General features: G+C 39.8%; 3 protein-coding genes across 6 annotated transcripts; 2 read left to right on the top strand and 1 right to left on the bottom strand.

The window, feature by feature from the left end:
• Positions 1–2354: 2354 nt before the first annotated feature.
• LOC101741206 (cytoplasmic dynein 2 light intermediate chain 1) lies at positions 2355–5752 on the top strand. Of its 3 annotated transcripts, none has more exons than XM_004925491.3 (4): positions 2355–2599; positions 3196–3550; positions 4651–4901; positions 5494–5752. In XM_004925491.3, exons 1-4 carry the CDS (start codon positions 2495–2497, stop codon positions 5680–5682), a joined length of 900 nt encoding a protein of 299 aa, XP_004925548.1. In that variant the 5' UTR covers positions 2355–2494; the 3' UTR covers positions 5683–5752. The 3 variants fall into 3 exon arrangements, with proteins under 3 accessions (XP_004925548.1, XP_062527509.1, XP_021203243.1); XM_062671525.1 differs by having other exon boundaries at positions 2361–2599; positions 3236–3550; XM_021347568.2 differs by having other exon boundaries at positions 2361–2603.
• Positions 5735–14809, bottom strand: LOC110385074 (tetratricopeptide repeat protein 8). 2 transcript variants are annotated; one of them, XM_021347565.3, is made up of 5 exons: positions 14412–14809; positions 9116–9364; positions 8058–8482; positions 6423–6597; positions 5735–5918 (listed from the first exon to the last, which is right to left on the bottom strand). In XM_021347565.3, exons 1-5 carry the CDS (start codon positions 14697–14699, stop codon positions 5763–5765), a joined length of 1293 nt encoding a protein of 430 aa, XP_021203240.1. In that variant the 5' UTR covers positions 14700–14809; the 3' UTR covers positions 5735–5762. The 2 variants fall into 2 exon arrangements, with proteins under 2 accessions (XP_021203240.1, XP_021203241.1); XM_021347566.3 differs by having other exon boundaries at positions 5735–5911; positions 14412–14787.
• Positions 14810–18698: 3889 nt separating this feature from the next.
• On the top strand, positions 18699–20730 carry GPA2 (glycoprotein hormone alpha 2). Its single transcript, NM_001130903.2, has 3 exons — positions 18699–18821; positions 18965–19131; positions 20541–20730. The coding sequence occupies exons 1-3, from the start codon at positions 18734–18736 to the stop codon at positions 20631–20633; spliced, it is 348 nt and encodes a 115-aa protein (NP_001124375.1). The 5' UTR covers positions 18699–18733; the 3' UTR covers positions 20634–20730.
• The last annotated feature ends 3178 nt before the right edge of the window (positions 20731–23908 follow it).

Genomic DNA, 23908 nt, shown 5'->3' with positions numbered 1-23908 from the left:
TGTCCCAGTTCGAATCCCGCTGTCAGGTTCTTAAGTTAGGTATTTTTGTAATGAAATATGTACATTAACACGGGTTTACGAATTTTATTAGTTCCACAATGAAGAAATATCATCTTGTCTTCTTCTCAATTGTTTCACCTGTGACGGAGTGGTCGTCATTTAATGTAGAGGGAACAGAATTGACGTGTCTCACGATGTCTTGCTTTCTCTCTGGTCAAGGCCATCTTACTGCACTCTGGTAGAGCGTCGTGTGAGCCCACGGATAGGTACAACCGCACTGTCTATTTCTGCCGCGAAGCAGGTTGTCGATTTATACTAGCGGATTTCGAGCGTTTTCGAAGCGGACCGGGCGCGTAACGAATTCGTTGCGGACGTGCAACGAGATCGCTGCGAATAGTAACTTAAACGCCATTTTGTAGTGTTTCTTACAAACGCCAACCCGTCCGCCCTGCCTCACTTCTGTCCGTGTGTCGTCATGTCTTAAGTCAGCTTTTATCAGATGCAACAATTCATAAAATGTAGATTAAGACATTTGCAGGTAGGAGCGCAATTATTTTGGATAATTTTTAGTTATTTAAATTATTAGTTTTAATTATTAGTCGCTCTCTTCCATTCGATTAATTGATAATGGACCCTCCCAAATTCGTCGATGCTTTCGTATTAGCCTCCGGCTTCTTCGAAGTAACAAAACCAACAGCAGTGTTTCCTAATTGGAATCCATTCCATCCCGACAGGAGCTCTCTTCTTCGATATAGCGAAGGCGTTCGACAAAGTCTGGCACAACGGTTTGATATACAAACTGTATAACATGGGAGTGCCAGACAGACTCGTGCTCACCACACGAGACTACTTGTCGAACCGTTCGTTCTGATATCGAGTCGAGGGAACGCGTTCCCGTCCCCGTCACGTCACAGCCGGAGTCCCGCAAGGCTTCGCCCTCTCCCCGTTACTATTCAGTTTGTATCTGGCACTCTTCGCCGATGACACCGCCATCTACTACTCGTGTAGGAAGAAGGCGTTGTTTCATCGACGACTTCAGACCGCAGCTACCACCATGGGACAGTGGTTCCGGAAGTGGCGCATCGACATCAACCCCACAAAAACCACAGCGGTGCTCTTCAAAAGGTGTCGCCCTCCGAACACCACGCTGAGCATCCCTCTCCCGACTAGGCGCGTCGACACCTCCGCCATTCGCCCAATCACGATGTTCGACCAGCCCATACCGTGGGCCCCGAAGGTCAAATATTTAGGCGTCACCCTCGACAGTAGGATGACATTCCGCCCTCACATCAAGACGGTACGCGACCGTGCCGCCTTCATTCTAGGACGTCTCTACCCGATGATATGCAGGCGAAGTAAAATGTCCCTTAGAAATAAGGTGACACTCTACAAAACTTGCATACGCCCCGTCATGACCTATGCAAGTGTAGTGTTCGCTCACGCGGCCCGCACTCACTTAAAATCTTTCCAAATTATTCAATCCCGTTTTTACACGATAGCCGTCGGAGCCCCGTGGTTCGTCAGGAACGTCGACCTCCATGACGACCTGGACTTAGAGTCCATCAGTAAGTATCTTCAGTCGGCGTCGATGCGCCACTTCGATAAAGCGGCACGACACGAGAACCCTCTCATCGTGGCCGCCGGTAACTACATTCCCGATCCTGCGGACAGAATGGAAAGCAGTCGACGTCGCCCAAAACACGTCATCTCGGATCCTCCCGATCCACTAACGGTGCTTTTAGGTACTTCAAGCACCGGTCACCGTTCTCGTCGAACCCGTCGCTTGCGACGAAGGGCTCGACGAGTAAATTAACTCTCAGATACAGACCACTGAGTTTCTCGCCGGATCTTCTCAGTGGGTCGCGTTTCCGATCCGGTGGTAGATTCTGCGAAGCACGGCTCTTGCTAGGGTTCGTGTTAGCATCGTCGTCGTCGTCAGGTTTAAGCCCCGTGAGCTCACCTACTAGCCACGGTTACGCTGAAATAGCCTCTCAAGGCTTATCAGCTTAAGTAGAAAAAAAAAAAAGGAATCCATTTTATTACTGAGTGTATTGTACGTCGTCAATTCGCTACAAAATTTTGCGTATCCCCCACGCGTCCGCGACGTTCTCGATGTGCCGTCGCGGCGGGTTCACGGCGCATCCGCTCCGCCCCGCAGTCGCTCGCAAACCGCTACTATGGATAAGGCCCTTAAGGGTGGAGCAGCCGTTGTACCTGATACAGCGTTTAGGTTGTTGATGTCTATGGGCTCTATGGTAACCACTTAACACCAGTTGGGCCGTGAGACTGTCTGCCATTTTATTGATTTAAAACCTTTATACTCGAGCATAGATTATACACTTAATTGTACTCGAGTCTCATTGCTTAGCAACAACATAACAACAAATATATTTTCAACAAGCAATCAATATAAATAATTGGGTGTACCGTGATATCTTTAGAAGTAAAGCAACAAATAGGAAATCAAATATATTTTAAATAAATTCGTTATAAAATGTTGTCTATACCGGAGAGAGCAGCACAAATTATAGACACACAGGAGCAGCAATTAGACGAAATCAATTCTCGGACTATTTTCTTAGCAGGCAGTAAAAACGTGGTGGGTAAGCTGAATAGTATGAAATTTTATTTTTGGTGCGTCTTATTTTCTCTCGCCCGCTATTTATCGATAGCGTTACCGTACGTAATAACAGAACCTTCCTTAAAGTAACAACTCCAAGGCACCAAGTTTAGAGTCAATCACACATGTATTGATCTTTATTTAATATATACTATATTAATTACATGATATTATGTACATCGAACTGCCTTAAAAAATTTGTTTGTAGTTACATTAAGTAAACACTATAAATGTTGAACATTCACACGTTTAGAAATGAATATCAATAAATTAATGATTTTTTCATAAGCTAAGAATATGCTTTTATTTAGGATAGAAAGGAGATTACAAAATGATATTACAAAATACTACTATACACTACTAAATACACTACTGATATTACAAAATACTTTCTTCAAACGAGGCTTATGGAGAGTATTAAACGGTAGGGGCAGCGGCTTGGCTCTGCCCCTGGCATTGCTGACGTCCATGAGCGACGGTAACCACGAACCATCAGGCGGGCCGTATGCTCGTCTGCCTACATGGGCAATAAAAAAACCTTAGGTAAATAGTGTACGTTTACAATACTATTCTAGGGTAAATCAACACTGCTTCATATGTTTTTGGAAAAATTAGAAACTCCACGGAACACTCTTGTGTTAGAATATTCATTTGGAAGAAAAACAAATCTTAAGCAAGCAATTGATAAAAACGTGTGTCATATTTGGGAATACGGTGGAAAATTAGACATGTTAAAGAATGTTTTGCCTGTGCTGCCTAAAACGAAGAATTACTATTATTGTATAATGGTTGATCTGAGTAAACCGAAGACCTTATTGCAAACCATCGAAATATGTCTTCATGCAATTAATGAAACACAATCTATATCCGATAACTGTGTAACAAATTTGATTATTTTGTGTGGAAAATATGACCTGTTTAAGAATTTTGGTTAGTGCACTTTATTCTAATATTAACCATTTTTTTAAATATTTTTTTAATTGGTGGATGAGCTCACGGACCTCCTCGTGTTAAGTGGTTACCGGGAGTCTATAGACATTTACAATATAAATTCCGTCACCTCCCTTTAGATATTATTTCTAAGGTGTCAGTTTTTATAGTACAACGGCTGCCCCACCCTTCAAATCGAAACGCATTACTGCTTCACGGCAGAAATAGGCAGGTGGTGGCAATAGGTGGTGGTACCTACCCGCGCGGACTCACAAGACGTCCTACCACCAGTAATTACGCAAATTATAATTTTGCGGGTTAGATTTTTATCACACGATGTTATTCCCTCACCGCGGAAGTCAATCGTGAACATATGTTATGTATGTATTTCATTAGAAAAATTGGTACCTGCCGCGGAATTCGGTGCATTGCAAGATACAAATGCACCGGCTTATCCTTTAGGCTACAACGACTTCATAGTGAACTTTATAGTTCAACGACATAATTTCGCCTCAAGTCAAGGTTAATGTCATTATACTACAATAAACTGGGTCTTGTTTCCTGGGACAGTCCACTAATTTAAATAAATTTCTTTAATATTGTAGAAACCTTTTTTCCTTAAAATAATACTTCACTTCTACTGGACAAAGTTTTGATAACACGCAAAAGGATCGATACCTATAGGTACCTATAAAGAAGATTAGTGGGAATATATCGCTATCGCTCTTGCATGCCATTAAGTTATGTTTGTGATGTCATAAACCATTCTGTATGTCCCGTGTATATTATTTGACCATAATTATTTAAGAAACGTTACTATTTCACTAATTAACTTTTGAACATTATTTTTGCGTTACAGCATTCAGTGGCTATACGAACAGCTAAACGGCACGCACGATGTTAAATAGTTACCGGATCCTATAGACATTACAATGCCATTGCAGTCACCCACTTGGATTTGGGTAGTCAGTCTCAAAAGAGTTTAATATTGTTTCTAGCTAAGGAATCAAGAACATTATACACTTTTTTGGCTTCGAAAACAGCTGGAATATACCAAGCCACAAAAAAGACTGAATTTTTAAAAATAATTATGTTTTTAGATACAGAAGCTAAAAAGATTGTCTGCAGTACTCTTAGAAGTGTGGCACTACTTAATGACGCGCATTTAATGTTTTATTCATCCAAAGAATCGATGTTAGTTAAACGAGCTAAAGACATTTTTAACAGTATTGGTTTTGAGAATGGGATTTCTATCAAAGACAAACAAACAAATCCTACAAAACCACTTTTTATAAATAAAGGGGCAGATACCTGGGAAAATATTGGGGTGGCAAGATCGACTTTCGATGAGGTTAGTCAATAATTTCATATTTAGAGTACTTTGCGTTATAGATGTTTATGGGCTCCGGTAACCATTTAATACCAGGTGGGCCGTGAACTCGTCCAGCCAACATGTGGAAAAAAAAGACGAGTTTAAATGAGCGAAAGGCATAATTCAAAAAGCTTTGTTAACAAAACATTGGGTTTGAATACAGATTTTTTACGAGTACCTAAATGTACTTAACAATTAGAATAGAGCAAAAGTGTATAAAAACTACGGAACCCTGAAAATGTTCGTTTATCATAAAGAGATTGGTACTTTTGCAATAGCCTAAGGAGGCTCCCCTAAACCATCACTCTTTCACTGCACTATAATAGGTGGTTGGACATTTTTAGGGTCTATGTAAGATATAATGGGCTGCTCACATTCAGATATGAGGTCGAAGTCTCAATTTTATTCCTTATCGAATGATTTAAATAAGGGTCTCTTTAAATATTCCCACAATTTTAATGTACTGAACATTATGATAGAACCATAACGATAAGAAGGTTATTAGTTCGAACAGTTCAGTTATTTCACGCTATATGATGATACATTTACAAATCCAACGTTCTTTTTACAGATAAAGCAAAGGTATTACTCTAAAATACCTCTTGATTCGTCGGGTGATGTTACGACTGTTAAAACAGGACTAAAGAAGACGCACCCTGAGGCCGACATCGATAAACTCATCGCTCTCAAGTACGATGAATTACGTGAAATGGAAACACTCGAAATCGACATAATGTCCATTGTTGACTATTTATGTTAAATAAGCCTATGAAAATAACGTAAATTTATAGTAAGAATAGTAAAAATATATATACTTTCAAGTGATTTAATTAATTGTTATCATTTATGTGCATTCACATTTTCTGAATTTAATGTATTACGACAATGAAGTATCTTATTCAATGCGTGTAGCGCGTGCACCGAAGCATTATTTCCAGAATTTGTAGCCAGGCTCACTTGTAAACAGCGTCGAGCCAAGATTATATCACCTGTGGACTAAAATATATTTTTTAACGATCTATTCCCTGGTGCCTAAGCGGTTATTCTAGCTTCGTGTGGGCGTGTAGGTGACTTCAAAGACACAACCTGAGAGAATTCGCTAGCACTAGCCCTATCCAGAACAGTGCTTCGCAGAATCTGTCAACGCATCGGAATCACGATCCAATGAGAAGAGAAACTCAGTGGGTTGTCTCTATGGGCTAGTTCACTCGACGAACTCTTCGTCGTAATTCAAGAGTTCCACGACTACGGTGACCGGTGCTTGAGCATCCTAGAAGCACCGAAAATTAATCCGAGTGATTCAAAAAGACGTGTTTCGGGCGAGGGCGTCTTTTCGATGCCCCGTCGCCTGGGTCTGTTCAATGAAACATATTGAAACGAATGTATTGACAAAATTTTTTAACTAAAATAATCTGTATGATTTTAAATTTCATTTCTTAAAGCTACGTCATCATAAATAAAGGCTACATGCATTGTAATTCTTTTACAAAATATACATACCAAAGCCACATGAGCAAGGTTATACCAAATATTTGAACGTGTCTCTGGATCCGTACTGAAATACAACGATTGTCTAAAACAGGGAATCGTTAGATCCCACTGATTGCAATATAGGCAACAAAGGCCAAGGTTATTGTATATTTCAGCTCCTGGACTCTGGGTAGCTAATAGTCTCCTGTAATAATAATAAATGTATTAGGTAATAAATCGCGTTCGTGGCCTATACTGCTCGTGTCATGCGTACTTCATTCAAAGGATCGTGAAACTGATTACATGCTTAGCATGTACGAAACGAAAAATTACCAACCTGCTTGCGAGGTACAGATGATAATGTTTTAGTGTGACATAACAATAAATTGTTTTCTTGAACTTTGTTAACACGTTGACTGCCATGTAGGTCACCGGTGCCTTGCGTGGCGCACTCAAGTACTTATGTCGATTTCTGTCATTAAGCGCCTGGATTGTCTAACTTTGATTTTTTTTTAAGTTATACTTTTTTAGGCGCGTTATGAAAAATTGATGGGAGTGAAATTTTACGATGCGCGCGCACCGTGACACAAAATTAACAGAATGAAGTTGCCCACTAAATCGCTCATTACAATACGACCGACGTAACTTGGGGAATCTGAATATAGCCGCAGGTGAACTTTCCGAACCGTACCGAGAATTACCGAATTTATACGATGTCAAGAAAAGGGATGTCCAATATGCATTTTTGAGGATGTTGTTTAATTGTTTTTTTTTCAAATTGATTAAAATTTAAATTCAAAAAAAGAAATAAATTTAATAAAAATAAAGTGTAACTTCTTACGCGCGTACATAAGTACACGCACCCTTTTTTTAAATGTATGTTTTAGTCTTTTAAGTCTCTAAAAAATAGATTAATTCTCAGTATCGTTCGGATTCGTCTTTCCCAGAGCCTACAAGATATTCCGGCGTCTTAATGAGAACGTCGAAGAGAGAAATCGACATAATTATTTCAGTACGCCACGTAGGGCACCGATGAGTTTTATGGCAGTCAACGTGTTAACTAGTTCAGTTTTCAATAATAATATGCAAAATATTATGTGCTTCGCCCTCTTTGCCAAAAGTACAGTGCGATCGCGTATCAGCATAAAGAGCACCAAATCCCTGAGCCTTATTGGTAGCTTCCTAGGATAGGCGTTACAATCCTGGTTATTTATTGCCAGAAGCAGTCCTGCGTTCCTTTGAAGTTTGAAGAATGGGACAGTTGTCATGCTATACAAATGAGACTTGGGTCTGATTTCTCAATAAGGTTGACGGCATTCATTCATTAAGATATACCTAGAGAGATCTGTTTAAATAACGTAAAACCAAGTAGAGCGGTGAGTTCGTTCACCCGTCTGTGCAACACAAACATATTATTATGTACGTAAATACATTTCTGAAAAAATACTTCTGTGTTACAATTTTGTTAGAAGTATGGGTACATAGTGACTATTTTAAGTCGCCTGCGCCTTAATTCTCTATATTAAAATAAAACACAAAACGTACTAATATAGTAGTTAACTCCTCATTGTGTCCAAAAGAACAACGTATTTTCTGTAAAGCTTAAGTAACGAGACATCTAATTATGCCGCGTAATAGTTATACCTAGATTAAATCTATAAATACCTGTAATACCGTAGGGCTATTTCAGGCTGATCGTTATAAAAGTTAAACATGGCGATATATGCAACAGCTTCCATGTTAGATGGGTCTTCGATAGCGACCATTCGATACTCTTTCACAGCCAATGCCGATAAATCCATTTCTTCATGAATTCTAGCTTGTTCAATAAGTAAAGGTGCGTAGTCGTGGAAATACGACAAGCCTTGTTTACAAACATCCAACGCGGTCAACGGTTGGTTCATTCCAACATACATTGCGATTAATCGTAGATAAATGCTAACGTGTTTATTTTGTCTAAGAGCTTGACGTAGGCATTCTTCAGTGTTTCGATACATTCCAAGAACAGAATAACAACGAGCTAATGAAAAATTCCACCACCAGCTTACTGTATTGTCGGCTTTTTGGGCTTGGAAAGCTACATCCATTGCCTGTTCGGAGTAAAATAGTTCTGGTTATATTCTATTCTTCTATACCTACATACATACACATATATATACAGATACGATACCACAATAATATTCTATGCAATAAAAATAATTTTATAGTACTTAGTGTCTTATCTTATTTTTCCTTATTGCTTAGATGGGTGGACGAGCTCACAGCCCACCTGATGTTAAGTGGTTACTGGAGCCCATAGACATTCAGAACGTAAATGCGCCACCCACCTTGAGATATAAGTTCAAAGGTCTCAAGTATAGTTACATGTTATTTTATTTTTATTTTATTTTAAATTCAAATTACTTCTGAAGGTATCGCCGATTAGAGATTACCTATACAAAACACTGTGAAAGATGAGTATTCCCGTAAAAGAAAATGGGGAGCCGCTCTAGTTTAGTCCGATATTCAGAAACAGAGTTATAATTTTTCACACAAATACAATTTATTACGGTAGTTTTAAAGTCAATCGCGCATCTTTAACTACTCTTCTGTAAGATCTAAATATCTGATGTCTACAACTGAAGAACGGGTAAAAAGTTTCTGATCATAAGCGCAAGAATAAAAACTACATGTAGGTAATTAAGTAATTTATGCATACATATATTCCATAAATCTTATCTTACCTTACGTATGTTACCTTCACAATAATAGATATACTCAAATAATGTTTTTGATGCTGGTATAAACAATTTATCGTCTTTTTCAAGAAATCGTAATGTGACCGGCATGCCCGGAATAATGGAATTTCCTGCGACTGCCGTAGCCGCCCTTGACAATCGTGACGCAGTGTGTAATGCTGTTCTTGCACTCCGGGTTCTGATTGTTGTAGTTGCAAGTCGAGATCTTGACACAGCTGTTGCTGTTACTCTTTTCTGAAATAAAAAGTTTTATTTTGTCAGTCTCTATTGAAGAATTTTTAATGTTAAATAATATAAATGCTATTTATTGTAGCTTTGATGGTTGATCGAGCTCACGGCGCGGCGTACCTGTAATACCCCTTAGGAAAGTGGTTATAACTACTGGCGGGGAGTGTTGTTAGCTTGCCTCCACTAGTAGCATCCTCAATACCGTCCTGCTTATTTCTGCCGCAAAGCATTATGCAATTCGGTTTGAATGATAGGATAGGTGTAGGTCCTATTTGTTGTAACCTTCTTTTCCATATTCCATTATTTGAAATATACTTCGAACACATTGTCATTTTTACCATCTATCATTATTATATTTTATGCTATGTCTTGAAAACATTGTTTTATTATATTGGCGACGAGTTAAAAGAAATTAAGATGAACGATGAACAATTCGCATTATTTTTACATGCACAACAAAACCAGCAAGAACAGATTTTACAAATCTTGAAGTTGTTGGTACCAGCAGCTTGCAATACAACAGCCAAGAGCGTGACGAACGACTCTTTTACAAAACATGATACGGATAACAAGATAAGTATAATAAAAAATTTCAATATGGATAAATACAACCCAGATACATTCAGAATTGACGATTACATTGATTTTTTCGAAAACAAATGCAAAATTCTTGATATCAATAACAGCGACTTACAGAAAGATTTGCTTCTGAATTTACTAACACCAGAGATATTCCACGAATTAAAAGTACTTAGCTTTAACGCCTGATTTCGATATAGCTACATACAGCGAAATTTGTAACAAATTATTAGACCTCTATCGCATAAAAACGACGAGATATAGAGCCTTAACAGAATTTTGGAATTGCACTAGAGAACAAAATGAAACGATGGAGCACTATGCAAACAGATTAAAAAGTCTTAGTCGGGATTGTGGCTATGCTAATGACTTCCTGGAACGACAATTACGTGACCGCTTTGCCACTGGATTGAATCATCCAGATTTAGAAACCGACTTGAAACAAAAATGATTTAATTCAAATGGTAGACGGAATACCAAGAGAAGTAACCTTTCAACAAATTTTTACAATCTCTCAATCAAGAGAACAGGCCGAACAAGACACACCACGAACAAGTATTAAAAAAATAAATAGGAGCAAAACCAAAACCGTACCATTACATCAAAATACAACACGAAAATTAAATCCAATGCATTGTTTACGCTGTGGAAAGAAAGAACGGCACAGCCTATCACAGTGTTCAGCCAAGGACCATATTTGTAAAGAATGTAACACGAAGGCACACTTTGAGAGTTGTTGCATTAAGTCTGGACGGGCATACATCAGCTATACAAAAGGGAGCCGAAAATCAGTTAAAAAAATAACAAGACATCATAAGTCCTCAACTTCATCATCATCTATCAGTAATAACGAGGAAGAGAGCGATGATGAAGTTATCTGCAGCGTCTTGGGTACACGTAAGAGAGAATGCAAACAAATCGATGTACGCATCAATGACATACCTTGCACTATGGATTGGGACCCCGGCTCTGCGTATTCAATAATAAACACGACATTATGGAAAAAATTAGGATCACCATCTTTACAACCCGCCCCGAAACTTAAGGCCTACGGTAACACCAACTTAAAAACAAAGGGAATTACAAAAGTAACAGTCGAAGTCGACGGACTGCAAAAACTTCTACCTGTGGTCGTAATGAAAAATGCTAAACCAATGTTATTTGGTTTACATTGGAGTGAAGTTTTTGAAATGGAATTTCCAAAACCAGTATACTCCATCAAACCTATGACTCTTAAACAAATATTGGATAATAATGTACAACTCTTTGATGGAAAACTAGGAAAAGTTAACAATTATTACGTAAACATACATGTCAAACCAGAAGCTGAACCGATCCACCTTCCTGCACGGCCTATAAAATTCAGCATGAAAAAGAATATAGAAAGGGAGTTAGATCGTCTGATCTCAGAAGGGATTGTGGAAAAAGTAGATCCTAATGTTACACCTATTGAATGGGCTACACCCACAGTTAACATTTTGAAATCTACAGGGGAAGTTAGGATATGTGGAGACTACAGAACTACACTTAATCCAGTACTTATTAAACATCTACACCCAGTTCCAATTTTCGATCAACTACGCCAAAATCTCGCAAACGGTAAATTATTTTCAAAAATAGACCTTAAAGACGCATACTTACAATTTGAAATAGCACCAGGTTCGAAAAAGTACTTGACGTTGTCAACCCATAAAGGGTATTTCCAATACAATAGAATGCCTTTTGGAATATCGACTGCTCCTTCAATTTTTCAACATTTTCTGGATCAACTGCTTGGCGATATCACCAATGTAGCTGTATATTTTGACGACATAGCTATAGCAGGGAAAGATCTTTCAGAACATTTACAAACTTTATCTATTGTATTCGATCGCTTACAAAACGCTGGCCTAAAAGTTAACTTAAAGAAATGTAATTTCTTACAGAATCAGATTGAATACCTAGGTCACATAATAGATAAACATGGCATCCACCCAACCAAATCTAAAATTGATGCCATAACTAAGGCCCCAGCACCGTGTAATGCAAAAGAACTACGATCATTTTTAGGGCTAGTTAACTTTTACGAACGGTTTGTACCACATCTTCACGGGATTTGTTCGGATCTTCACGATCTAACTAGTGAAAAAAATAGATGGCGTTGGACTGATCATGAAAACATAATATTTGAAGATACAAAGAAATGCATAGCTTCTTCACAACCATTAATTGCATTTGACGAGAAACGTCCCCTTTATTTAGCATGTGACGCTTCCGAAAAGGGATTGGGTGCAGTATTATTCCACAAGGACTCGAACATAGAACAACCAATTGCTTTTGCTTCAAGGAAACTACGACCAGCGGAAATGAAATATTCCGTTATTGATCGTGAAGCTTTAGCAATAGTATTTGGTATAAAAAAAATTGATCAGTACTTGAGAGGAACGAAATTTAATCTAGTTACGGACCATAAGCCTCTTATACATATTATGGGTGCACACCGCAACCTTCCTAAACTAGCCAATAACCGATTGGTAAGATGGGCCCTAGTAGTGGGAAGTTATCAATATGACATTTACTACAGGAAAGGTGAAAATAACACATTAGCTGATTGCCTTTCCAGATTACCAAACCCTGAAACTGAACCCTCCGAGACAGAAGGGCTTGTACATAAAATAGATCTACGTCTTTTGAGCACTCGAATGACTGACCTTAATCTATCAGAACAGTTACTTATGAAAACAACTTCAAAGGATCATATACTCACAAAAGTTTGTCAAAATTTAAAAACCGGCTGGAGAGAATCAGAATACAATCCAGAAATGAAACCATTCTACAGAAACCGGACTGAATTATCTGTTGAGAATAAGATACTCATGAGGCAAGGACGCATCGTTATACCTACAGCACTCCGAAAAGCCATTCTTACATACCTTCATCGAGGACATCCTGGCATTTCTGCTATGAAAGCACTTTCACGTTACTATGTTTGGTGGCCTAACCTTGACGAAGACATAGAATTATTTGTCAAGAAATGTACCAGATGCCAACAGAACCGCCCTTGTAATCCTGAACTTCCTGTATTTTCCTGGTCCATACCAGAAGAAGTATGGGAGAGAATCCATATCGACTTTGCTGGACCGTTCGAAGGATCGTATTGGTTGGTATTGTGCGACGCTCTCTCCAAATGGGTGGAAATACGACCGATGAAACACATCAACACCAGATCACTTTGTCTTACATTAGATAACATATTTTGTACATTTGGTTTACCAAAAATGATTATATCCGATAATGGACCTCAATTTACATCTTATGAATTTAAAGAATATTGCACAAAACAATCTATTTTACATGTCACATCATCTCCATATCATCCTCGGACAAATGGGCTGGCAGAACGTTTAGTCAGAACATTCAAAAATAGAATGGCATCGGTAGACAACACAAATCTCGAGCGCCGACTATTAGAATTTTTGTTTACATACAGAAACACTCCGCACTCGTCCACTGGTAAATCTCCAGCTGAGATGATGTTTGGACGACAATTGAATTGCATACTTTCCAACATTCGGCCAGACAAAAGAAGATTAATGCAGTATTTACAAGTAAAAGAAAACATTCGTACCACATCACCGAGTTACCGACCAAGTGACCAAGTATATATTAAAACACGCAATGATAAAATATGGGAACCAGCGGTAATTACATCCCGAAAACAAAAATATTCATATATTGTTTCAACACCAGGAGGACTAGAAAAACGAAGACACGCTGATCACATCAGGCCACGCGAGTCCTCCACCTTAGAAACCCCGAGGAATGAAAGGGCGCATTCTTCTATGCTGCCGGCGACTGCTTCTCCAGACATTGGAATGGAAACAACAATTAACAAAAGGCTAACTAAAAACAAGAATTCGGCAGCAGTACCATTACATACACCGCGGTCGCCTACAAATGTACAAATTTCTCCAAATTCACCTCCACAGCATTCGAAGTTATACTCCTCACCTGCTCCGGTCTCCACTCCTGTGCCATTTGCTCCGCGTCGAAGTAATCGACGTATACAGGCACCCCGCCGTCTGATCAACGAGATGTAGATGGGGAGGAATGTTGTAACCTTCTTTTCCATATTCCATTATTTGAAATATACTTCGAACACATTGTCATTTTTACCATCTATCATTATTATATTTTATGCTATGTCTTGAAAACATTGTTTTATTATACTATTGACTTTAAATTTCGAAATCAATTCTGAAGATACGCCACGGTATTCACGTTGTGATATTTACGATTTCCAGTACAACGTGGACAGCATGTTTGTTATAAAATAAAATAACAAGTTTATTAAAAATTGTTGCATAATCACTTTTCGCTTTGCAAATTATGGGTTAACAGGAAACTTCGAAGAGAAGAGAAAGAAAAACACGAACGAATTGAAAACCTCGTTTTTCTTAAGAAAGATAATAAATGTTAGTATCACATAAATTACCTTTGTTATCTCCGAAGGGTTGGTAGTAGTTTTGGTCTTTTGTTGGAACGATGTGCCCGGTCGGGGTGTTTTGGCCACTGCAGTAGCAGTAAGCTCATCTTGGTTCGGAAAATATGAAACTTCATCATAACCATTTCCAGCTACTTTTGCTTGAATTGTCATTGATCTCATTCGTATGAAGTCAATCATACGATCATCTTTGTATTGTAGCGCGTTTGCACAAAGCTTTAGACAATCATCGTATTGTTTTGTTTTAAATAAATTTAATATTCTATATTCAACATCCATATTAAGCAGGTTTTAACACCATAAAATTCTATTATATTGAATTTTTTTACTGTTAACCTTTATGTTAACTGTTATGTTTTGATTTTCTGTAAGTTAATTTGCGTAACTAGGCAACGAAAAATTGCAAACAATTCTAAACGAAATGCAATACGAGATTTAGGTATTGTAGGTATGTGCCGAATGTATTGTTATTTACTTCAACATTAAAAGGGGTTCTAGATATATTTTATTGTTTCTTTTTGTTGTTTTTATTGCACGCACGAGTGAACGAATTTACGGCCAACCTGGTCTTAAGTGTTTACCGTGACTTAGTGATTATAGAGTCCAACTTAAGAACATATAGCGATTGCTATATGTTTTTAAAAATTATAACTATTATGGGTGTTGCTGATAATAAAAATTCGTAGATCCGTACTAATGCTACTAATGGCAAACACTTTTTTCCCACCTGTGCTGGTAACCAAGTGGGTTACGTTAGCGTAACCGGACGAGTAGGTGAACTCACAGGACTTTAATCTGAGGACGTTGTTAACACTAGCCCTAGCAAGAGCAGTGTTTCGCAGAATCTACCACCGAATCGGTAACGCAAATCACTGAAAAGACCCGGCGAGGAACTCAGTGGGCTGTGGGCTGGGTTAAGGGCTAGTACTGCTAATGGTATGGCGCATTTTGAGCCCATGGGAAACCACCATTGTACATATTTCTGCCATGAATCAGACTTTCCGGAGGGAAGACTGCCGCTTCTGTAATCACTAAACACATAACGATTCTAGCCTCGTATCAGATCGTTCACTTTAAGTCAAAAAATTTTGCATTGCAAAAGAACATAGGAAAATTAGACCTCTAATAAGTCGCATCAAGCATAAAACACGAACAAACAAACAAAAATGATCATATTTATAACACAAGTACAGTACTTTAAGATACTATACTAATTTTTAAATAATTAAATTTTTTTGTCTACAGAGCACATTGATCTTGATTATAGTATACTCATATGTAAGAAGTATACTGACTAATGTTTAATCGTGTCCAATGTTTTTTTTTATTTACTCCTATTACCGGGGTTCTCAAAATAAACATTTGCTGTGTGGTTCTTTATGTTAATGTAAATTTATTTAAATTTAAACAAAATGTAATAGAACAACAAAGATGGGAGAAATTAATATTCATAATTTTATGGTTCGCATACTTTTGTTTTCACACCATTACTCTACATTAATGATCGTAAGCTCGAATTTATGAGATGAACAAATCCTTATCTTTATTTAATTCAAGGAGGAGTTGAAAACTTTTCGGACTTTAAAATAAGAAAGTGAAATTTAAATTGTTTTATTTTTATTTTAGTGCCTTTACATTGAAATATTTAAGCTAATGAAGTTATAAGCATACAATTACTCCCTGTCACACATTGTGTTCATTATTACTAAATGTTTGCAGTAATTAACTACATCATAGGTTTTATTTTCCTGTTTAACTTTCTTAACTGCTAAAACATTTATCAAGCGATGTGACTGTGCCGGTGAATTTTTTGGTATATGTTACCCACAAACGACGATCACGATGAAAGAATAATGACGAGAAGTAATTGCATCGAACCCCAAAATTTATAAAAATATGTAATTACTGGTTATAACATTAACTGTACGGATACGTACCATCGTCCTGCCACGAATCTGACACGAAGAAATCATGCGTTGCAGTTTGCGACATAGAATACCTAGTCATTATTTCAAAATAACTGAAAGTTAGGTCTATAGCTTGTTAATATCGAGTTAAGGAGACCTAAATGAGTCGCGAGCTCGTCATCAATATAAGTAACTAGAAGGAAGTACTGTCAACATTGTTCACCACACATCAGCATTGAAATTTTTTTTTATTTTTTTTATTGCCCTTGTAGGCAGACGAGCATACGGCCCACCTGATGGTGAGTGGTTACCGTTGCCCATGGACTTCAGCAATGCCAGGGGCAGAACCAAGCCGCTGCCTACCGCTTAATACTCTCCACAAGCCTCGTTTGAAGAAGGACATGTCATAGCGCTCGGGAAACACCGTGGAGGGGAGCTCATTCCATAGCCGGATGGTACGTGGCAAAAAAGATCTCTGGAAACGCACTGTGGATGACCGCAGTGGCTCCAGATAGTACGGATGAACTCTACTCCGGTGGCGGGCGGTGCGATGGTAAAAACGAGATGCCGGTATCATCTCGAACAATTCCTCAGAGCACTCCCCATGGAACATACGGTACAAAATACAGAGGGAACCGAAGTCCCTCCGCAGACCCAGAGGTTCCAAACGATCCGTGAGATTGGGATTATCGACAATCCGAACGGCCCTCCTCTGTATGGAGTCAAATGGAAGAAGCTGGTATTTGGGAGCCCCGGCCCAGAGATGGGAGCAGTACTCCACGCGAGGCCGGACTTGTGTTTTATAAAGCAGAAGCCTTTGTCCAGACGTGAAGTACCGCTTCGCTCTGTTGAGGACTCCCAGCATTTTGGACGCCAACTTGGCTTTGCCTTCCAAATGACTCCGAAACTGGACATCGCTCGAAATGTCGACCCCAAGTATCCCAATACTCTCGGAAGATTGCAGGGATACTCCTTGGAATTGCGGCGCCATGACAAAGGGTGCATGACAAAGCCTTCTTCGCAGTGAACGCGCAAACTTGTGTCTTTAACGGGTTGAATTGAACCAAGTTCTATTCACCCCATTTGGAGACTCGCCCCAGAGAGCTCTCCACTTCAGACACAAGTTTTGATCGTCTCTCTTGCACCACGCTTCGAGAGAGACTCTGATGGCCGATATATCGCGCATCCCCCGTGCTGTTATCCGCATAGCAATGCATGCCATCAATAGACAGCATGTCATTGATATACAGGATGAAAAGCGTGGGGGAGAGCACCGAACCTTGTGGAACGCCAGCGTTAATGGTCATGGTATCAGAACAGTCACCGTCTACAACGACCGTGATGCTCCGCCCATCCAAAAAGCTAGCGATCCACTTGCAGAGACCCTCGGGGATTCCGTAAGATGGTAGCTTCGACAGAAGTGCCCTATGCCAGACCCTGTCGAAGGCCTTCGCGATATCAAGGCTCACAGCAAGAGCCTCGCCCTTGCTCTCCAAGGCTTCAGCCCACCTGTGAGTAAGGTATACAAGAAGATCGCCAGCTGAGCGACCGTGACGGAAACCGTACTGTCGGTCACTGATCAGCTGGCGATCTTCAAGATACTTCAGGAGTTGTATATTTATAATTCGCTCCATCACCTTGGAAAGCAAGGAAGTTATCGCGATAGGCCTATAGCTCGATGGGTCCGACCGGTCACCCTTCTTGGGGATAGGGTGGACGTGGGCGTTCTTCCATGAAGACGGAACCCTGTTAGTGCAATAAGAGAGGCGATACAAACGCGTTAGCGCAGGCGTCAGCTCAGGGGCGCACCTTTTCAGAACCACAGCAGGAATGCCGTCCGGCCCACTCGACTTATGGACGTCCAGGAGTCGGAGTTCCCGCCTGACTGCACACTGTGTAAAGCAGATCTCCGGCAGGAAACTATCACACCGGGGGATGTTCGGTGGTGTGGCACCCCCGTCGTCCACAGTCGAGTTCGAGGCGAAGAGTTTGACCAGAAGGTCAGCCTTCTCTTTCGCAATATGGGCCAGACTGTCATCGGACTTGCGTAGTGGTGGGAGACTAGACCTGCAGAAGTTACCTTCCGCAGCCTTAGCGAGCGACCAGAAAGCACGGCTCCCGGCGGGATAGCTCTTCAGTCGCTCGCCAATTCTGGCAACGTGCTCCGACTTCGCCCTGGCAATAGCCCTCTTATAGGACCTAGAAGCGGCGTTAAATTTCCGCCTATTGTGACTATTCTATTATGTTTCAGCTAATAAATGCCTACATTTATTAGTTTGATAGAAATAGTTTAAAATTAAAATGTCATATCTTTTGTGAAACCTCTGACACATCTACGTATAAAAGCAAATCGACATGGGTTTACTTCATCATTCGCAGAGTTGATTCCACGGGAATTTCATCAACATGCTTCTTAGATTTATTGTTACCCTCATGTTTTTATGCCAAATTTTTGCCGCTGAATCGTGGAGAAAACCAGGCTGTCATAGAATTGGTTCGTATTTATTTATAAAAAATAATTTAACAACACAAATTGCAGTTTTAATATACTTTGGTAAACTCCATTGATACTGTAAAATAATATGGAAAATAATTATCCACTTATGTTTCTGAGAATGATTCATTCATGTGTTTCAGGTCACACAAGAAATATAAGCATCCCAGATTGCGTAGAATTTAAAATAACAACGAATGCATGCCGCGGGTATTGTGAGTCCTGGTCCCTTCCCAGTATTATGCTTGGGTTTAAGAGACATCCCGTAACTTCATTAGGACAATGCTGTAACATAATGGAAGCTGAAGATGTACGTAAATATACTTCTTGTTTGAAGCGTCCGTGGCGAAATATTTAAGACGCCAGGTTTCTTAGACTTAAAACTTTTGAACTTGAACTGATCAAAGATATTCAATAATCGCTAAAGAAGTTTTACTACTATCTTTGCTATTGTGAACAATGTGGCACTTAACAGATTTTTTCAAAATAGATCTTATCGATACATATTAAGTTGCACGTTGGGATGTTTGTTACATATTCAGAAAAAATTGGCTAAACGAAGACATCTTTTAACCTAGTTTAATACTTTCTAAATAATGTAATAATAATCGTTTCTATCTTGGCAAATATTAATGATTTCTTTACCACGGGACACACCGGATACATCTGCTAAAATAAATACGACAGTACCTATATATACCTACACTTTTATTTAGTATCTTTTATTGCATATGGGTGGATCAGCTCACAGCCCACGTGGTATTCAGTGGTTACCGCAGCCCATAGACATGTACAACGTAAATGCTGACACCCACCTTGCGATATGAGTTCAAGGTCTCCGTATAGTTACAGCGGCTGCCCCACTCTTCAAACCGAAACGCATTACTGCTTCACGGCAGAAATAGGCAGGGTGGTGGTATCTACCCGTGCGGATTGACACGCCCTTCCACCAGTAATTACGCAAATTATAATTTTGCGCGTTTGATTTTTATTACACGATGTTATTCCTTCACCGTGGAAGTCAATGGTGAACATTTGATAAGTATGTATTTCATTAGGAAAATTAGTATGCGCTTGCGGGATTCGAAAACCGTTGCATCACTCGACACGAATGCACTGGACGTTTTATCCTTTAGGCCACGACGACTTAAACTCAGTTTTTGGTGAGCCAAATATTCTGAGGGAGGTCAAGGCGTGGAAACTCGGATGGCTCAGGCATGTAGTGCGTATGGAACAAGTTCGAGCTGTGAAACGGGTGTACCGGAAGGACGCCACCCCGCAGGGAGGCCCAAGTACCGTTGGTCTGACACTGTAGAAGGAAATTTACGTGAGCTCCAAGTGTCGGACTGGCAAGATATTGCGCAGCGCCGGGATAAATGGCGACGTTTATCGTCGGAGGCCAAGACCCACTACGGGGTGATAGCGCCAGCGCAGCAGCAGCAGTAGTAGTAGTAGTAGTAGTATTTTTTGTTGGCACGCTATTTAACGTACCGACGGATCCTCAAATGCGGATTTGCTTAAAGACCAGCAAGTCGGACGATTTTTTTTTTCCTAGGACAATAATATAACGTATTACATTCTTTTTTACAAATTTAATGTAATATGTAGATATATTTTGTAACATAAAACTTAATGCGTTACACGCCACGTATTATTATTTTCTTTTTATAAATTATAAACACATATATCTATCTACTTATGTAAAAAATACTTTTTCAGGTACCTGTCAAAGTCCTGTGCTTGGATGGAGAAAGAAATTTAATATTTAAATCTGCGGTTTCATGCGCATGTTACCATTGCCAAAAAGAATGAAAATAATATTTTTAACTTAACATTTTTAACTAAATCTAATCAATTTATTTGGAGTAACTTGTTGAATGTTACATCAGTATGCTGCGAAGTAAGCTGGTACCACCTAAATGACTAGTCTATGAAAATAAAATTCGGTGTTCGTTATTTAATTACAAAAAGAATTATCAAAAAATTTAATAAATGAATCTGAATATAGTAATACCCCTTTTCATTATCTTCCTCATTGGGATTTTGGTCAAAATTTTACCAATTTCTTTGGAAAAAAATAGCGTCACGTCATTTCATACTGAATAAGTGTTTTAAAAGGTGCCTAAGGTTGGTGATTGGGCAGCAGCATTCTCTAAGTATTAAACTAGCATTTTCCCACGGCCAACTGGAATTTACCAAACGTATTGTGAGTTCGAACGGGTGGCTGCTACCATCATGCGTATTTCTACCACGAATCTGAAAATATGAGTCAGGCGTAATTTCATACAATTGAGACTTCAACCTCATGTCATTATGAAGGTAACATTTACACTGTGATATCGTATGAGTTTCGGTAGCTACTAAATTACGAGTACTAAATACCATGTTGGCGCAACGACAATAAAAAAAACCTCTCAAACTATGATACTTAGGTTATAACTAAACCGTTCCCGAAATCAAAACTGTAAAACAATTATTTATTAACTAAATATATGATGGGTAGTCGTATATTGTCACTGAAGTATAGGTCTATGTATATTGTTGGTATATTGTGCGCTGGATGGCAGCTGCGACAAACTACTTTTAGATGGCGGTAGTGTCACGTAGATGAAACACAAAAGTTTTGACAGTTGAGACGGCGAATAGCCGGATGCGGAATTAGTTATAAGCCGTTGCTCGGAGTGCTCTGCACGCATTTGAACGGGAAAAATAATTTAAGCAAGTAAAATAAAGAAAACCACAATTCTACACACCGCAAATGAAGTTTCACTTCTTTCATATGCACCAAGTTGCACGCGTACCGTTTTTTTTTTGCTTATCAGACTGAACTCTTTTTCATTGTATTATATTGTGTTATAAATAACTCGATCGATTTTGTTATTATTTATTTATTCTTTATTACTATAGTTAGATTCATAAGCCAGGAATCTGACTCAAATAAAAAATCTAAATGTTTGTTTGGATTCCAAATTTACCCTTTTTATACTTAAGTAGAAAGTAACATAATAAGCTACCTTAAATACTTTTCACATAGATCAAGGAAAATTAAACAATACCTATCCTAAATTATTTCCTAGCAATAATCATGGTTACCTGACAAACACCAGTATTACATGTATTTACTCAGCGCCTAAGTTACATTCAAAGCTCCCTGAATAGAGTTTAAATAAGACCTAGAATTAGATTCAATTAGTAAGTATCTGAAGACAGCGTCGGAACGTTACTTCGAAAAAACGGCGCGGAAATATGAAACAAAACCGCTGGACTTGGTGATAAAGCGTGTTGTGAACACGCACGGGTAGGTACTACCACCCTGCCTATGTCTTCCTTGAAGCAGTAATGCGTTTCAGTTTGAAGGGTGGGGCAGCCGAGACTTCGAACTAATGTCTCAAAGTGAGTGACGGCATTTTCGTCGATGGTTTCTAGGTGCTCCAGTAACGACTTAATACCAAGTGGGTTGTGAGCTCGTCCACCAATTTAACAATAATAAAAAAAACAAAATAAAAAACTTCACTTCTTTTGAAGAGTAATTAAACTTTCTGTAAATTACCACTATTTTAATCAAGAGTTATTTCATTTCATCTCATACAATACCTAAAGTTCACTTAGTTCATCTCGTTTTCCTTTGTCACCTTCTCATTTCATTCCGAAATCTCATTTCAAAAGAAATCTTTTATTGGACACCATTCAAAGTAAAGGCTAAATAAAGTCTTTCGATTTTTTTTCCTAAGAGGCTCAAACCTGACTATGTTGCTAACACGAACCCTAGCAAGAGCCGTGCTTTGCAGAATCTACCACCGATTCGGAAACGCGACCCAGTGAGAAGATCCGGCGAGAAACTCAGTGGGCTGTGTCTGTGGGTTAATTTACTCGTCGAGCCCTTCGTCGCAAATGACGGGATCGACGAGAACGATGGCCGGTGCTTGAGGTACCTAAAAGGACCGTTAGTGGATCGGGAGGATCCGAAATGACGTGTTTCGTTGACTGCTTTCCATTCTGTCCGCAGGATCGGGAATGTAGTTACCAGCGGCCACGATGAGAGGGTTGTCGTGTTGTGCCGCTTTGTCGAAGTGGCGCATCGATGTCGACTGTAGATACTTACTGATGGACTCTAAGTCCAAGTCGTCATGGAGGTCGATGTTCCTGACGAACCATGGGGTTCCGACGGCTATGCTGCAAAAACGGGATTGAATAATTTGGAGTGATTTTAAGTTAGTGCGGGCCGCGTGAGCGAACACTACACTTGCATAGGTCACGACGGGGCGTATGCAAGTTTTGTAGAGTGTCACCTTATTTATAAGGAACAATTTACTTCGCCTGCAAATCATCGGGTAGAGGCGTCCTAGTATGAAGGTGGCACGGTCGAATACCGTCTTTAAGTGGGGGCGGACTGTCATCCATCTGTCGAGGGTGACGCCTAAGTATTTGACCTTCGGGGCCCACGGTATGAGTTAGTCGTACATTTTTTTATGATTGAGAGATTACTGGTAGCCCGGAGGCCTTTCCAGTTTCACCAGGGGGGCGAGCAAAGGCTCAGCCAGGAGGGGTGGGATTTGCTAACAGCTGCCCAAGCGCCTCCAAAGGAGACCTAACAACTCTAGGGCAGCAGCTTCGCGAATGAATCTACTACCGGATCGGAACCGTGACCCGCTGAGAAGATCCGGCGAGAAAGACAGCGGGCTGATGCATGGGTTAGGTTGCCCGTCGACCTCCTTGTCGAGTTCGACGAGTGCGGTTACCGGGGTCCCTAAGCCTGCTCCTAGTGTTAGAGCTGAAGGCGTCTAATGCAAAGGTTATTGGATCTGATGGATCCGCAAGGACGTGTCTAGGGCGTCGACGGTGACTAGATCCTGCATGATCAGGATTCGGTAATGGTCGTACATCATGATTGGCCGAATGGCAGAGGCGGAGGTGTTGACGCGTCTGGTCGGGAGCGGGATGCTCAATGTGGTATTCGGAGGGCGACCCCTTCTGAAGAGCACCACTGTGCTTTTCGTGGGGTTGATGTCGATGCTCCACTTCCGGAACCACTGTCCCAAGGTGGTAGCTGCTGTCTGTAGTCGCCGATGCAATAACGACTTCTTCCT

The sequence above is a fragment of the Bombyx mori genome, chromosome 12, assembly GCF_030269925.1.
Source record: "Bombyx mori chromosome 12, ASM3026992v2".
Lineage (NCBI taxonomy): Eukaryota > Metazoa > Arthropoda > Insecta > Lepidoptera > Bombycidae > Bombyx > Bombyx mori.
This window is presented reverse-complemented; position numbering and strand designations above follow the sequence as displayed.